The sequence below is a fragment of the Serinus canaria genome, chromosome 7, assembly GCF_022539315.1.
Source record: "Serinus canaria isolate serCan28SL12 chromosome 7, serCan2020, whole genome shotgun sequence".
NCBI classification, from domain to species: Eukaryota; Metazoa; Chordata; class Aves; order Passeriformes; family Fringillidae; genus Serinus; species Serinus canaria.
Genome location: NC_066321.1, coordinates 10755892 through 10773530, shown reverse-complemented (window position 1 = coordinate 10773530; position 17639 = coordinate 10755892). Strand labels below are relative to the sequence as shown.

At 41.1% G+C, this 17639-nt stretch overlaps 1 protein-coding gene across 3 annotated transcripts in view; it reads right to left on the bottom strand.

Annotated features, from left to right (window-relative positions):
* The window catches only part of SEMA5B (semaphorin 5B), a 266007-nt gene that overhangs the window by 73631 nt on the left and 174737 nt on the right, over positions 1-17639 (bottom strand). For all 3 annotated transcript variants that reach the window (XM_050976873.1, XM_018911345.3, XM_018911347.3), the window contains one exon: positions 7300-7362. In XM_050976873.1, coding sequence (XP_050832830.1) covers positions 7300-7362 — 63 coding nt within the window. The remainder of the gene's footprint in view (positions 1-7299; positions 7363-17639) is intronic.

Below are 17639 nucleotides of genomic sequence, written 5' to 3'. Positions count from 1 at the left end.
TTAATAAGACAAAGGGCTTGCCATCCTCTCTGCCCTCTCTTGTCATTGCTGCATGGTTCTGGGAGCCCTGTCAGTTCCTTCCTGCCCTAGGGATGTCTGCATTTTATGACTGGGTTAAGTAATTCCTCTTTCTGTACAGTTATTCAATCCCACATAATTTTAGGACCACTATATTTTTGACTGCAAAGTACTAAAAATTCTTGAACGAATGCTGTTAAAAAAAAGTATTAGGTCATCTCCCAACAGAGTGTTGTTTTCAGAATATGATTGATTTGCCATCTAACCTAGAATGCAGTTCTGTACTCAAATTTTACACAAGAGACTACCCACCTGCTCCCCCTCCACTGCCACCATTCTCTGTTTGTGCAAGGTCTGAGCACAGCTTCTGACCCAAAACAGCTAGAACCAGTTATGTTGCTGGACCCTTTCTTGCCTAGATACTACAATATATTCCTAACTAAAGCCCTGCCCAGCAAAAATATAAAATCCTAATTTGGAGAATTCCCTTTATTTGCACAGAGCTGAATTACAGATTATCAAACTTCAATTTCTAGAAAATCTTTCCAGCTGAGAAGATAGCACACAAAAAGAATTTCTGTGGAAGGTCATATGCTGCAGACTACTGGCAGTGATTAATCTGTTGCAAACTTTTATTCCATTTTTACTGCTTAAAAATAATGCTGCTAGGTGTGGGCCATGTCCACCTGTAGTTGTTCCTATGAGTTAACTGAGCAGACATTTTCCTTAGACCTTACTGATGATGGTAGCAGCACTGCATTCTCCTGGAGGAAGAGCAGTGATAATATGCTCATTTCATGCACTGGTCTCAAAAGCAATTTAGACACTTAAAGTAATGTTCTGAAGCAGATGCACATTGCCTGCCCTGCTCTCTCAGCTGGGGGAATGGAAACAATGCAGGTGCTAACCTTGCTGTGGTGACACACTGGGTTAGAGGGCACACACAAAGGTCCAACTACCAGACCACACTTCTCCAACCTGCCTGGCCCAAAGCAGAATACAGTGCTCACCTCATGTTTCTTATTGCTGTACCCATGGCCAGTCACATCAGTCTATGAAGCCTCCAACAAAAGCAAAGAAACAAAACCATTGAAATGCTCCAGATTGCAGGATTTTTCTCAAGACAGTGTCTGGGAGATTTAATTAGATCCTCTTACTACCCCATTCTCAAAATAAATAGCAAGGAACAGCCTCCTCTCTGTGTTCTTTAAACCAGCCTGGATTTGCTCTGCAAAGTCATTCAATACAGTGCTCTCTGCAGCAAGTCATAGCTGAGGCAACTGGTTAGTAAAATGATCTCACAAACCCCTACAGAAAGTAGGAGCTATTTAATGCAGTTTCTTCCATGTGGTTGGAAAACTCTAGGCACACAGGAAGCAAAAATCAGATGGGTTGTAATATAAGCAGAAAATTTGGCAAGTTTGAACCCACCTCTGTCCAGACAAGACAGTATTTGGATCCTTCTCTCACATTATGGAGCAGACAGTTAAATCTGTGTATGATCAGTCTGCAAATCTCATCACCAGAAGATATTACAGGGATCAAGAGATTAAGGTTTTAAATAAAGGGGGAAGACTGCATATTTATATGGTTAATAAGAATAACTTAGTTATATTAGTTAGGATTATTATTAAATATATGGCAGAGCTGATAAAAACCTGTGCTCACTGCCAAAGAATCAAGCATATTTCTGATTTTCCTATGAATTGCATGTTACATCCTTTGAGGTTCTTGCTCCTTCCCCAAAATTACCTGGTACTCATCCCTTTATTGAGATAGGGTCATAAATTTAGAAGGTATCACTTTTCTCCAGTCTAATGACCCTTGTTTGCCTAGAAAAGAAGAGGTCATGACTGCTAATGCTCAGCACTACAGGCCACAGGATCTCACAGTCAGAACAAACTGCACTGAAGCCCCTTCCTGCCACCTCCTCAGTTTAAGCCTACTCTCATTTATTTAATTTTTTTGTAGCATTTAGAATTACTATTAATGCACTGTCTGTGAATGCTGTATGTCCATGACTGTGGACAGGACCAGGTCTCTTTCTAGCTCACAGAGACATCAGGTTGCTTTGAGAGCACAATTCAAACCTGGGAAGCAAGAGTGGTGGCCTGTTACTGCCTTCATTCATGTGGACACATCAGCAAATGGAGGGGCTGACCTCCTGCAGCTTCCATTGGAGGTAAAATCAGAAAGTTTGAGGTTGTTGCAAATAAGCCAGCTGTAGATGCTTCTTAGTTGTTTATTCTGTCATCTCTTAACACCAGAGTTCTAAAATGCTATAAATCCTAATCTCATTGTACAGATGCATTTTTCTTTGTAAGCATAGCTATATATAGGCACTACTTTATTGGCTTTCTAGTTTAAATAAACTACCCAAGCCCTGTTGTCAGAGATCTCCTTTTTAATTATTGGTAACACTATTTCATCACATACTGATATGTTTTACAGTTATACACTGAACGAGAAAAATAGCTTTTGCAGACAGTCTACCATGCTCAGTAGAGAAACACAACCTGGAGTTCAGAGAATCAGCCAGCAGAACTCCAAGTTACCCCTTCTGTGACATTTTAGAATGCACCAAACATTTAATTTATCTGCTGCAGTTTATCCCAATTTATTAAAAAATAATCAGGACCCAACTTGGTTCTTGTGCCCTGCTATTGGTACCCTCTCAGATGTCTGTATTTACTTCTTTGGACAAGCAAGCCTGTTACTCAGTTTAAGCCAAGGCCCCAGCCACACTACCCTTCTCCTCTGAGTGGAACAGATAGCAAAGAGAATTGCTAATGATTTTTCTAGCCAAATGTTCTTTAATAGTTTTCTAATCAAATTTATTTGGGGGCTGATTCTGCATTGATAACTTAGCAGAAGTAATAGGAATGTAGGTTCAGGTCTCTAGGAACAGTTACAAAGGGGATAAAAATAGCTCATGGCCTCCCAGCTATTTCTGTTTCCCCAGGGATTTCTATGGTGCCTCTCCTACCTGGATGTCTATTATTCTTAAATGGTGTGGAGTTTCCAGTTCCACCAGGTAAGGAGATAAGCATCCTCTATGTGACACACAGCCACTGGAAAGCCTGAAAAAGCTCAATCCTCCTTTAGCTCAGCAATTTCTATGCACCAATCCCATTCCACTGGGCTGAAGCCTTGGCTAGGATTTCCCTGTAACCTTGTGCATCCACAGCAATAGGACACCACACACAAAAAAGGAAGAAGCTATACTGGCAGTGCAGTGGGACAACCCAGCTGGATGCCTATCAGATACTAATCTCACTTCCTTCTTGCTCCAGAAGTGTTATTAATGCATCATCTTCCTCCTGGCTACACAAAGCTCTTAGGGCAGAACATAAGAGCTGCCATTTTTCACTGTTGTTTTCACAAGTGGTTTCTTTACACAGTTTAAAATGACGGTGTGCTGCTTTTGGAACATTAACAAATAATTTGGTGCTTAGACAAAAGAAAGACCAAAGTTCTAATCTTGAAAAAGCCACAATTTTCCATGTTAGGAAAAATTTCTTAGATGTGGTGGATGGCGACTGTTATGCAGAGACAAACCAATTACAAACTAGGAACTGAGCAACTCCTAATGAAATTAAATATATCTCTTCCCTTTCTGCTCTATCCATCATTCATTTTAACTACAACCTCTGGATGATTTCATTTGGAAGACACAAAGAAAGGTAACATAACACTGACTTTGTTCTCTGCACTGTCTCAGTGATGTGGATGTTTTCCAGGGGACAGTTTAAAGATATTGATCCTGCTACACTTTATAAATGTTGCAAAAAAAAAAAAGAGAATGATTACCTGTGGAAGCCAGCATGGCTCTCCAGAGACATGGCAAGCAAAGCATGTACACTTCTTTGAGGAAACCACAAGTTTTAGTTGATAGAAATAACATCAATGAAAGAGACTTTTCTGAGGTGTTTGTTTTAATACTGCATGATATATTGCAGAGAGTTAATTTTAAAATCAGGTTCAGGAATTTATACATTAAGTGATTAAAATCTGATAAATTACTGTAATTAAAAAAAATCCTAAAAGTGAAATCACTCATAAACTTGCTGTCCTAGTGCAGTCCCAGCTGGGGTGCTACCAGCTCAGTATCAACATTTTTCTTAACAAATATTAATCTACAGATGGGAAAAGCTGCAACTATCAATGAGGCCAGTGCCCCACTTTTTAAAGATACTGTGCATTAAAGAAAAAGGAACAAAAGGGCTTTATGTATAAACATGGAGATTTCATCCCAGCAGTAGTAACTGTGAAAGGATTTAGAGGTCATAGTGGCCAGGAAATTCTGCATGATCTCCTGTGGCAGAGGAGCTTACAAAACTGCCATGTATATGAACTGAGGAGGGTGGAAGGCTGTTTTAATCACACTTAGGTATTAGAGAGATTGACAAGGGAATACAGGTGAAAAATTGGAGTGTGCAGAAAACAGACAAAAAGTATTCAAGGGCAGTAGAAAAATGACTTAGAGAATTCATCTTTTTACTTTATCAAAAAACTAAAGTACTGCATTGAAAAGAGCATATAAGTGCCTCTGTAAAAAATAAATACTGATAACTAAAGGGCTCTTTAATTTAGCAGAGAAGGGTAAAATGAAGCCCCCTCACTCAAAACCAAAGCTGTATCCAAATAAAAAATAAAGTACATGTTACCAGGGATGGTAATCTGCCATTAGAACAATCCAGCAAAGCACAGGGAGCACATTGGCTTCAGGCCCTCGCAGCAAAACTTTCCATCTTTTTCAAAAAGGTACAGCAGACACAGGCACTGAGCTCAGTTTAGGAATAAGCAAGTGAAATTCATAGCCAGAGGTGTCAGAAAAAAAGGGACCTTCTCACCTTTTATCCAAGACCCAGATTTTTCATCTGCCTCTCCTCTAGACAATAGGTGCTCAAATGGGAATGGGAAGTGACTATTATATCATAATAATTACACTTCTTTGATATGCATTTTGTGGCTTTTACTCTTGTGCTTATTTTTCTTAGGGTACAGCTCTGTTCATTTTAGGAAGAGTTTCTAAGCATCAGGAAGAATCGTATTATCTTATACTTAACAGGCACAATAAAAGCATTTTAATACATGAGCCAGTTTTGAAAGCTTCACCTAAAATACATACACTATTAAATGGGCAAGGAAAATGCACCAGTCATATAACTTAGGCAATTACACTGTGAATTAATTTAAGATCTAAAGGTTCTCCTTATTTCTAGCCTCTATCACCACATATCTAAATGTCTAACAATCCATAACACATTTTTCATCAAATCATTAGTCAACTTGGAGGCAGACAGGGCTCTCTACTTTGTACCACCATTGCACAGCAGAATCAAAGTGTTCACAATGGTGCTGCCCTCACCTGCTGCTTTTACCCAGCCAAGGGCAGAGATCCTGGCTCAGATCTGGACTTAGCTGGTGCAGAGCACTTCATCAGCTGACTAGATTGAACTTGGTCTTCTTGAGCTGGTGCTGAGTCATTTCTCTGCAGATTAACTAACAATGAATGTATAGGGGACTCAGCTGTGGACACACAGGGTAGTGTAGATACAGACCTGGGAGATCAGTGTTTACTTAGCTACTGCAGAATCCTTCTGCCTTTGTAGCTTCCTGTCCTCTTGTCAGAGTCTTAGTCAACGCCTTTGTTTGCCACTAATTGTATGTCAAGAAGTGCCTAACAGTCTGCTTCACTACCATTCCTCCAAACTTCACTCATGATCACTGCACCCACCAAAAGATTTCAAACTCTGTGTCACAATCAGCATAAACTCAGCAGTTCAGAGCATCATGCTTATGACATTTTTTTGCAAACCTTTGCTATGTGAGAAGGCAGCAGTGAAGATACTCAGATTGTTGCTTACTTTTGACATAACGGTAACAAAGAGAGATTGAAATTACCCTAGAATCTGTTCAGTCACATGTATGGCTTTATCCAGGGGTTGACAAAATATTTCTAGGTTATAAATACAAATTCTTCACGAACAACAGGACACAACTTAAATCTCACAGACTTTACAATGGAGGAAAAGAGGAAAACCTTTCTTTGCACATCTAAAGTGCAAATACCACAAATTCAAAAATTCCTCATGTCTTAGATTTTGGTGTTTTTCAATTTTGTCCTACTTCTTCTCATTGCTGGCCATATTTGGTATTGCCTATCCCAACCCATTTTGCCTCCATGTTGATTTCCTGCATCATGTAGTTTTTACTTGAAACTCTAACAGATGTTCTAGGATAACCATACTTCTGTTCTCCACAGCTACATGAAGCAAATTGTTGCCTATCTGGTAAAACTCAGGCTAGGGGTTTTTTTTGTGTACATACAATTTTATACAGTAATCACATGAACTTTATTGTATAAAAATAATATTGTCAATGGAAGATCAGATAATCCTGTGTTTAAAGCAGCAAACTAGAATGTGACAGATTCCAGCATTTTGGGCTAGCCACACAATCACTCTGTGCTTGATTGTATCTAAGCAAAGATTGTGCTTATTCTGTCTTATCTTTTGCCCAGCTCCTCTGGTTTGGACTGAAAGCTCTTTGCAGAGTTGTACTAAAGACAATGGACACCCTCTCAGCTGAGGACTGAAGATTTTTGAAGTGCATGAATATCACATTTGAAAAATCTAAAAATTTCCTGCTTTTAGATAGATGCCTTCATTTTAACTTCTCAGAAGGGTGGAAAGGCCCCGTGGCTGGATCAGAAATGCCTGCAAACTCCGAACTTCTGGGACAGCATGTGCAAGTTCAAGCAATTCCTGCTTTAAAGTGCAGTTTAACAGAGTGCACCTGCCTCCTAAGCGGCTCTGTGATATTCAACCTGAACAGATTGCAGTGTGTGAGCAGATTCAATTCTCACTTTCCAGGGAATTCTACAACTACAAACTCCAACTGCAAGCAAACATTGAATCCCACATGGCTGAATGCCCAAAGCTCATTGCTGAGGACCTGGGCTAAGCCAGCCTGCCTGGCCTCACACCCCTCTACAGAATGCTACCCCTGGCTTGCCACCACCATGCTCCCTGATGTGTCACAAATTGTGTCCTCTCCAGCAGTGAAATCACCTTTAAATTTCATGCAGAGCAAGTGTAATAACTTGGACAGGGGGCCTTTGAAGTGGCTTGCTTGGTGGTGCTTATACCCATGTGGCAGTACAGCTAAACTGCTGCAAATTTGCAAGCTGGAACCGGTGTCAGACATTCTCTGTGTGGTTTTCACATGTTGCAAATATATTTACCCATAACATCATTGTAACAAAGCAAAACTTACCTCTGTTTTCCCTTTGCTTTGACAGGACCTCCTGGTGTCTTCATCTGAACCCCATGCTGTTGCCTGAAAAACCAAAGTGCACAAGTCACACAAGAATGCCACCAACCACCATGTCTGGAGACTCCCAAAACAAAAGTAAGCATCTCCAGCCAATTTACACAGCCCAATTTAAAAGCAGCATTGTGACAGTAAACATGTATCTAACTCCCACTGTGCTCACAGTGCACACAAATGATAAATAGATGAGAAGTTCAGAGGCGGTGGCAACTGGAATGTTCACAGAGGACAGACTTTAATTTACATGTAAATATAACTTCTGATCATCATTCAGCTGGAAGGTCCAAGACATAAGCCCCACACACCAAGTCATCACATTCTTTTTAAAGAGGATAGCACTGTATAAACCCCAAGCTCTCATTGCCAAAAAGAAAAATTCCCTACAGCGAAGTCCAGCAGTTGTGCACAAATCTGTTGGTCTTCTAAAATTTACCCCCAAGATTATCACCTTCTAAGTAACCCTGCAGTGAATCAAGCTGGATCAAAACTGGAGAGAGAGGTAAAACCCAGAGAGATGGGAAGAGGGGAAAAAGGCTGATGGTGATTTGTGATGCCAGACAAGTGGGGTCAGGTCCTGAAGTAGAGTAAAACACATTAGGGCTGAGGGCACTGTTCACTGAAGGCTGAGAGCATGTGGGGTCCCCAGTGACCTCTGACTGCTTCAGAATGAAGAGGCCCCTTCCTTCACAGGAAAAGTCAAGACCAGAAAAGCTGCATTAGAGAAAACTTTTAAATGTAAAATACTTAGCAACATATCCAACTATTCAGTGCCCTCCCCAATTTTCCTCCCTTCAGCACTTTTTAAAAATAGTCCTAACAAATTCAAGCAGGTATTGTTAGCTGGAGGTGAAAATACATATAAATATCCATACTATACATAATACATCATTCCGAGTACCAGAAAAACAGCTCTGCTACATAGGGAAAGGCCAGGCTGACAAAGTACAGATAAAGATCCAAAGCTCCCTTAACAGAGCCAGATTTTCTTTATTTTTATTTTCCTCAGTCCATTACCAACAAAAGAAATAGCTTCAAAGTTCGGTCCGGATCTGAACTCTTCTTGAACTTCTCACTGCAGCCAATATGTTTTTTAAAACCTTGACTGCCATAGAAATTGTCCTCTTGACACTTGATAAATCCATTTTTTTTGCAGGATAAAGTTGGGAAACCACTAAAAAGAGAAGATGAATTTTCCATCTCCCAGCTCAGGTCCATGAAGACACTAATTCAGACCTACAAGAAATGCAACCAGCCAGGAAATGCATTTATATACAACATTAGGGGAAAAGATAGTTCTAGCTCATTCAAAGGAACCCAAAAAACCCACTCCATCTCTCCATTAGTTGAGCATTCCATTCAATTTGACTTAAAATAAAGATTTCATGAGCACAGGCAAAGATCTGTAGAGAGAAGAGAGGAGAACAGGTCTTTCCCTGGAAGCCACTTGGGAAATATCTCTCATATACTGCAGTCCAATCCAGGGTGGAGGGCAAAAGCTTGTGCCTCAGAAGTGTTTTTGTGAGAGCTGGGATAAGTCCTTGCTGAAAAGGATCATTCAGTCATATCCTGAGAGGCAATGACACTGGATGACAGAGCTCACATTGTAAGCCATCACAGGAGAGCAAGGAATTTTGCCTGCTGACTACCAGCAGCCATTGACATCGGCAAAGCAACTGCACAGTAGGATTATGATCTGTAATCCCAGCTCTAGCCCATGCTCATTAAAACACAGTGCCTTTGTACCTTCAATCAAGTTTTGACAATTTTAATTAAAAAAAGAAAAAGAAAAAACATACTGAGAAAAGAGATCACTTATTGTGAGGCCCTTTTTCCCATTTTAAAACCAGAGACAGAGAACTTTCCATTATACAGCCCAGTTTTCTTGAACAGTGCTTGACAGGAGAAAATGAAAACAAAAATTGTTGGTTGCTCCAGCAATCGATGCTGCTTCTCTGCAAATACTCTGGGCCATCTGGGATTGCAGCAGTGCAACACAGAAGAATTTGGCCTCCTAGGGGTCACCCAGCTCTTCCTGCCAGACACCTGCACCACAGAACTTCGAGGCATGCTGCAAACACAGCTCTTGTCAGAGCACTGCTCTCCTCCAGCAATTTTCTAATGTGCCTAAATGTTTTCTTTTATTAGGCACATTGCCCTTTGGCCTTCTGAAGCACAACCTTGATGAGTAGTGGTAAAGAAGATCTTAGTGATGGCCCAAATTATAGCAACATGTTGTTTGTGACTACACCATTAGTCAGGGTGCATCTCATTAGAGCTAAGAGGATAATTAAGCAATATGGCAAGCCAGAGAGTGTTTTACAAGTCCCACACAGGTCTTTGGTAGGACAGGGGGAGCTAGCTTGAGGGCTGAGTAACTCCAATGACCTCTGGTGACTCAAAGAAAATATTCATGACCCTGCAAAGCAGAACATCTTGAAAATAATAAAAGTGTAATTGCAAAGCCAAGCAGCTAATGTGCACTTAAATATTTGTACTGCAAGGTCCACTGACCTACAGACTAGACCAGGCTGGACTCCCAGGAGCCCACACACATCTGTGGCTGGGGCCTGTGGCTGGGACATGGCTAGGCTCAGACCTCGGAGTCTGGGGCTTTCACATGAGCTCTCCAGCATTGTTCAGTTTCTTTACCTGACTGATCAGCTGTCTTTTCAGGTCAAAATGTCCCACCCCTGTCACCTCTGTTGCCTTGGGCTACTGTCTGCAAACTCCCTGTGGGATGCTGGTGTTCTGTCCTCTCACTGGTGTATCCAACCCAAGCCCCTCCTCCACAGATGAACAGCTGTTCTTCCTCTGCCTTAGATCCATTTTGCCCCAGGATCAAAGTACTGGACATTTGACAGAGCAACTTTCAGAAAGATCTCTCTCCAGGGTGCATCTGTGTGTACCTGTATATTTATCAGTGAGGCACAGACCTGCTTAACACTTGCATAACACCACAGCACTGTAAGAGATGCTTTGTACTTTGTCTACCTTACTTGATCATAATGCTTCTCAAAAGCCATTCTCTTGAGCAATGGCTTAGGTGCCTCTCCCCCCTTTCCTCATATTCCTCAATAAACCAAATTATTATTTTTTTTCTTTTTTTTTACTGCTTTAACTCCCTCTGCACACTTGGATGAGGTACAAACTGTATCCACCAGATGTTTTTGGTCACTCTGTTGGGATATCATCCTGAATTTATGATTAATTTTCTCAGTTGTCTGAGACATTTCAGTTTCCCAGCCCCAGAAAACACATCTGGGATTATTTTTATACCTCCTGCTACATATGTCAGTCAAAAGCAGTACACATCTCTGGACCAATATGCAATAAAACAATTTTCATGGCATGGGTTGTGGAAGACAGTCTGGATGAAGACGTGACAAACCTGAGAGCAGGGCTATATGCAAATACAGGACAGTATGTACTAGCCATGTGCTTAAGCAACCAAGCAAACAGCTTTTTAGGCTGTCAGGGTGTCAGCAATTCCTCCCATGATATCCTTACAGTGAGCACTCCAGCTTCTCATGCTGACTCCTTACAAACTCTCAAGTATTTCTTCCCTTATGCATTTCTAGAAGAAATGCAATTTCTAACAGTGTTTCCAGCCACTTTGAGGACCTCCTCTATAACCACATGGCCCATTTGCAGGATGGGGGCACCCAGATCCATGTGCCACATAAAGGGAACAGCTCAGGGCAGCAGCTGCTCTGCAAGATGAGCCATGCAAACCACGGGCAGGACTGCCCAGCCACCTGTGCAGACAGACACCAGAGGACAAGCAACTTTGTCCCTGAACTGAAAATGCAAGTAAATGTTCCCTCCTTCAGCCTATTTGCAAAGACAGCTGGTCCTTCACATCTCTGTTTCTTGAGTTCTATGCAGACAGATTTTGTCAAATATTTTTCTTAAAAATTGCATGTTTGTGTATTATTTCTGCATTTTTAGAAGTCCCATGAAGGAGACAATCACAGAGAAGCATTTGTGTGTACAGTCACATGCACCTGGTGTGGCATTGCCCAAGTAGAAATTAACAGAAGGGGCCACAATAGCTAAACCTATTCAGTGCATATCTGAATATTCAGAGGTCACATCCGGACACAGAAAGAAAGAGTTAATGTCTCTCCCAATAAATTATAAGCATCACACTTTGCTACCAGCTCTGACTGCAGATCAGCAGTGCTCTAGAATTCTAGCTCATCATGTGCTGTCACATCAGTTATTCAGCACACACTGCTGAGAGAAGCTTTCTAGATACATTTATTTAATTACCTGCACATCCCAGCATTGGCTTCCAAAGTACCTGCCTGTCACTAGCAAGTCCTGTTATCAATAGTTATGTGCATCCTCAACTGTTAATGTGAAAATTTCTTAGACTTCTATGGACCAGCTTTTACACTCAGGTCAGCAATTTATACTTCAACACCACAATATGAATTTATAGATTAAGTATACACTAATCCCTGCACTGTACTTGCACAACAGAGGTTGCAGATTTTCATGCAAAACCAAAACATTGCTTTAAAACTGGAAAGTTAAGATTGGAGGAGAATTTATTACGTGCATATTTATCAATTAAACACATTGTTAAACACATCTAAGGTGTTTTATTACAAATCTATCCATCTGTTACCAACCTCACTTACATGAAGCAACTGCTGCACGCAAACCACTTGCACGCCTGAAGACAGACCCACAACCATGTTTTTCTGTCCTATTAGGGGAAAAATGTGTAATACCAGAATGCACATGGTATATGTCTGAAAGGAAACAAAAATCCCTCAAGTACAAGCTTACTAGAAAAAAATAACAAACTCAACAAACAAAACCACCATGAAACAAACAAGCAAACACCCCTGTGAGATGCCAGCTTTTTCTAGAAGGTACTGTGTTCCTCAGGTTTCTGCTACTGTCAGCAGATGCAGAAGCAAAAGCAGCACCTTGTGTCCCAAGCTCGGGTGTGCAGGGATTGCTGACGCAGGAGTTTCCATTTCCATCAAGCCTCCGCAGTGCCCACAGGAGATTTCTCAACCTGCCCACGGAATGTGAGGTGATTTTGGTTCTCTGCTTGTGCTGCAGGGGCACCCCGAGCAGAGCCTGCCAGTCACATCACCCTTTGCTGAGTTATGCATGAGGAAGGAGGGCAGGAGGTGCTGTGCTGTGACAGCTATTGTGCGCCAGAGACCTGAGCTGGCAGACTTATTCCTTTGCCAGTGTATTTATTTACATCTTCCGTTCCAGTAACTGCACAAGGCACTAGTATGTTCAGAAAAATGTATCTCTGGAATAAAAAACAAATCAAAAACTTGCTTCCAGACCAAAAATCTCCTAATCTCTGATTTACATTGATAAATTTTTTTATCAGCTCATTTTACAGTAAGGTATGGAAGATTTTCTTCAAGTCTACAGAGAGAATAACATGGAGGGACTATGGTTCCATCCTGCATTTAGAATCTGCCAACTTCAATGTAAATAAAGCACATATTCACACACCCTACCGGACCAGTTCAGCTTAATCACATTCTTAGGGACTTTGCTAAATTGGGGTGCAGAGTCATTCCCTCAGTGGCTGCTCAGAGGCTGGTTCATTCCCTTACAAGTTCCCAGCCTCAATATTCCCATCCATACTGATGAACAGATTTCAGACCCCTAAAACATCACTCATAGATTCTTGCTGATAATGAAAAATTCATTTCACAAGTGTTTCCCTATGTTTCTATATACTTTGTAGTGCCTAACATAACATAGCAGCAGTGTAGATCTACCTTTCTTTGGGCAAATGCTGCAGCATTTAAAAGAAAATGATAAGTGCTGGGTCTTACAACACTTGGAAGAAAAAAATCTTTCAAAGAAGTTCTATAGGCTGGATGCAGAAAATCCATGAGTAGGTTCTTCTATTTCTATGATGGGTAGGGTGAAAACATTCCTACACTTCAGCTATTTCTTCCCTATTTAATCCTCCAGAACTTCTCCATAAATACTTGCTGTTTTAGTCTAAAAGTGGAAAGTTGAATTCCCTTTTTGAAGCATTGGTTTTTGTCTCTTGAGGACAAGGAACATTTACACTGCTCCATAAATAATAACTTTTTGAAATCTAATAAAGCACAGTAGCTTAATGCCCTAGAGGCCATTTCTGAAGTTTCAACACTGGTAATTTATTAAAACTGTGATAAGCATGTCTGATAAAAAGATAACTAATACCAAAAGAACAGAATGCCAAACTTCAATAATTAGTTCTGCTTCACACTGCAGCATACGAATTGCAGATCACTGCTGTGTGCAGTGACAGGTATGAGGAATGATCATGGAATTCAGTCAATTCATTGCAGGAAGAGGAGGGGGTTTGGATGAAGGGAATTGCATTGTGTGTTATCAAATTATTAATTGATTTCCCTTAAGTGATCTCAGATCCTTCAAGATGTGGTAAATTCAAGCTGTTTGCTCCATTTAAACCCGTAGTGCCTAACAACAGACTGGTCCAGATGGCTCTTCTGGAGTGGCTGGACAGTAACTCAGCTGGGGAAGACCTCAAATATAACACTTGGAAGATGGAGGTTCACAAACAAACAAACAAACAAACAGGTGAAAAAAATCCATCAGTGGGTTTCAGTCCCTGTAACCTTAACCTCTCAATCAGACCCTCTCTCTACAAACAAATGTCAGCATCTCACTGTACAGGGACGGCTCTTGGCCTGGCATTTATTGGCTGCTGAACACAATTGCTCGCTCTGTTTGTGCCAAAGAAGTGGATGCTTCATACTGGCATAGTAAGGATGGAATAATCCATCAAAAGCAGGACATGCTCATTTTAAGAATGGATATTTCGGTCAATTTTGAGTAATACGATCTTTGGATATTCAAGATTCTCTGTCTCATGGACTGTTATCACGTCCTTGCAAGGTTAAATGCAATAGTCTGAGGTACATTCCTCTGCCCTAGTTCACCTATTGCACAGATCAGCATTTGAGCAGTAAACAGGGAGCATTTTCAGAAGACTGAGTTTGTTTTCTTTGGTTTCATTCTTTAAGCCTTGTTGATTTAGAGTAGTCTGGCCCCTCACTTTATGTTTCCAGGCACAACTGGACAGAGCACCACTCTAACACCTGGCAGAACAGGGCCCCAGACTCCAGACAAGGGAGCTCTTGCTCTTTTGATCGAGTTATCTCAGCCCAAACGAGGTCCTGTACCTCAGCTGAGCCATGGTCACTCACCCTGTTCATGGTCCTCCTGTACCTCAAATGCAAAGTAAAATGCTTCACCGTTTCCCTCCAGTGCACGCTCTGCAGCAAGTGGGTAAGCTCCTGTACCACAGTTGGGTATCTGTGCCTAAAGGCACAATCTGCTCTCAACTGCAAATGTTATTCTTTCAGAGAAAGTTCTTAGCTGCTGTGAATTCTTTTTTGGTGGTCAATGCTACTGATTTTCTCTCTTTCACAGCTTCAAAATCCCTTGTTATTTACTTGTATTATAGAAGCACGTAGAGGAGTAAACTGAGATCGTGACCCCATATTTCTAGGCAATATACAAACATGCTGTGGGAGAGAATTTCTGCCTGAGAGCACTCACAATCTAAACAGAAAACACAGGCACATTGGAGGAAGGGAAAACCAGATGCACAAAGAGGTCAACTGACTAGGAAAAGCCACTGAGCATGTCAGAGGCAGAGATGAGCGCTGACCCTTGCTCTCTTGCGGACTAAAAACTTTCCTGTCTAGCACAAATGAGTTCTTAGACAGCCTTTTTTTTGCTAGTGTCACAAAACACATCCACTGAATCAGTGGTGTGTGAGGGAGTGGGGTTAGAGATTAGAACAATGGGCAAGACTCAATGCATCCTGTCCTCTTTCTTGGGGCATGACCACAATCTCATCTACAAAAACAAATTTGAGGTTTTGTGCCTTCAACTTCCATTTGTCCTGCAGGAGATTCCATTAAACAACATAAGGACTGTAAATCTGACACTCCCCCCCCCTCTGCAATGTCAGGTAGGAATTTACAACTCCAGACTATGCATTCCCTTATCTGAAAGGAGCATTGTGTGAGGCTTAACAGATCATGGTTTCTACAGTGTACCCACATGGAAGTACTGTACAAGTCCAAGGTCTTATTAAAGATGATTGTCTAAAGAGTTAATAAAGAACATTTGATACCAAAAACTAAAACTAAAATTGTGTTTTTTAAGATAAACAACAGTCATGTACAGGTTACAGCTTTTTTCAGCTCTTCAGGAATTTTAGTGTACAAAGAACATGTTACAATGAAGCAGCCGGCTCAGTCTTAGGTGCTGTCAAATTGAAATTCATATCCGAAGCAAGCAGATTGTCTTGCTACTGCTTTAAGCATACTTTCAGTAACTCCTCTGTAAAGTATTTGTAACTTGATGTTGAATCCCGTACAGAGGAGAATTTGAGCTTTTTAACATAATGGAACTTTGTCATCCCAGTTTGCAGTTTTCAAAGGACTTGCGAGCCTCCATTGCAGCCTAGGACTCCCTGTGCCAGCCTGTGTAGGTACCGCCTTGTCAAAATGCATTATAAGTAAAGTGCAATAATAAATGGGGCATGAGGCAGCAGTGGACAGCAGAGCATTGAGAGCACAACCACACAAAAGGGAAAGGTCACAGCTAACCAGCCACAGAACTCATTGTGAGTTTTTGTAACCAGAAGTTATCAAGGTTGGGATTCTTCTGAGATCCAAAGGGGGTACATGGGAAGAAGCAAGAGGAGAATGCACATTAACTGAAGGCAAGAGAGGTGCTGGCTTAATGGGCTGATTCAGAGTGGGTTAAACCACTCACTGACTAATAAGAAGGTTTGTGGAAGACCCTTACAGTTAACACAGGCACTAATGCAATGCCACAAGAATAGGCCCAAAGAGAGGAGAATCAGTGTAAGGGTACAAAGATGCTGGGATGCAGAGCTGTCCATAATGATAAAGAAAGGAGGGCACACTCTGGTCTGCCTGTGTGCTTTGACAGTTGCATATTTACACAGCAATGTTAGATGAACACACCAACACGAAGCTTTGCAAGGAAGAGACAGTTCTGAAGAAGAGAGATAAAGATGGCACTGCATTCCTGTTTCCACTATCTAGTGTTTGTATTTTTATCATTCTATGTAAAGAAAAATGTCACTCTGTGCCAATGATTTCATTTAGCTGGTGATCTACTTCCTTTCGCTTGAAAGTGCTTAACAGTGCAATGATTTAGTTGCAAGTTCTATATGGGAATGCTTATCTTTTTTTGAAAGCTATTGCTTTTAAGCATGAAAAAGCATGGATGGGGCCAAATATAAATTGACAGTCTCCGTAAACTGGGATGATAGTGAAAAAAGACCTTGAAGCTCTCACCTATAGCCAGTTTAGAGTGAATGACAACATCCAGAACTGGAGAACAGCGGAGAGGATGTTGGGGAAAGATGACAATGTTTTTCCTATTAGTGAAGATGGAAAGCATACAGAAACTGAGATGAGACTTTCAGCACACTGGGTAATTAACTGCCACAGTAGAATTTGGTTTCTTGCCATATCACATCCAGTTTACAGCTTAGGATAACAAACATTTACAAAATGTACTGGAGATTACAGAGACATAAGATTATATGTTAAATCAATAAAATAACTAAATAAAGAGGTTCAAATATACTGAGGGGAAAATAATTAAAGAAAAAATTCACTCCAGTCAAGCACAGGTCAGAAATGTAAGTACAGCTGATGCACAGGCAGGTGCAGTTGTCACTGGCCAGGTGGGTAGAACTATTTCTCATAGCACCAGCACTGTTTATCCTGCAAAGAGCAGGCTTTGTTTTGGGGTTTCTTTTCTTCAGTTGAACCAAACAAGGTACAACAAGCTATTTCTAAGAAGTGAGCCAATGAATGTAGTCACAGCAATGGTTTCCCTTGATAGAGTGGAGGCAATTCTTCTTTCAAGGCTCCTCTACCGCCAAAAGATGTCCATCTCCACCCCTTTATGTTCTTTGGCAGAGTCGCCATTCAGAACCAAATCCCTCCTTCTTCTTTGTGGCCTCTGCTGATAGATGTGACAAGACTTCTAAGCAGCCTCCTCTTACTGTTTTGCACAATGATTTCTGGAGTAGGAGGTTCAAAACCCCCTCCAATGGACCAGCCCATATTCAGTACAAAATCAATTTACCATGGCTATAGTCTCCTTTGTATTTCTGCATCAAGCAAAGCGATTTTGTTTTCCTTCCCTTTTCTGCTCTGGGTTTCTTTGCCATTGTAACTCTTTGAAGCTCACTGCTTATGGAGAGATGTTAAGGGTTCTTC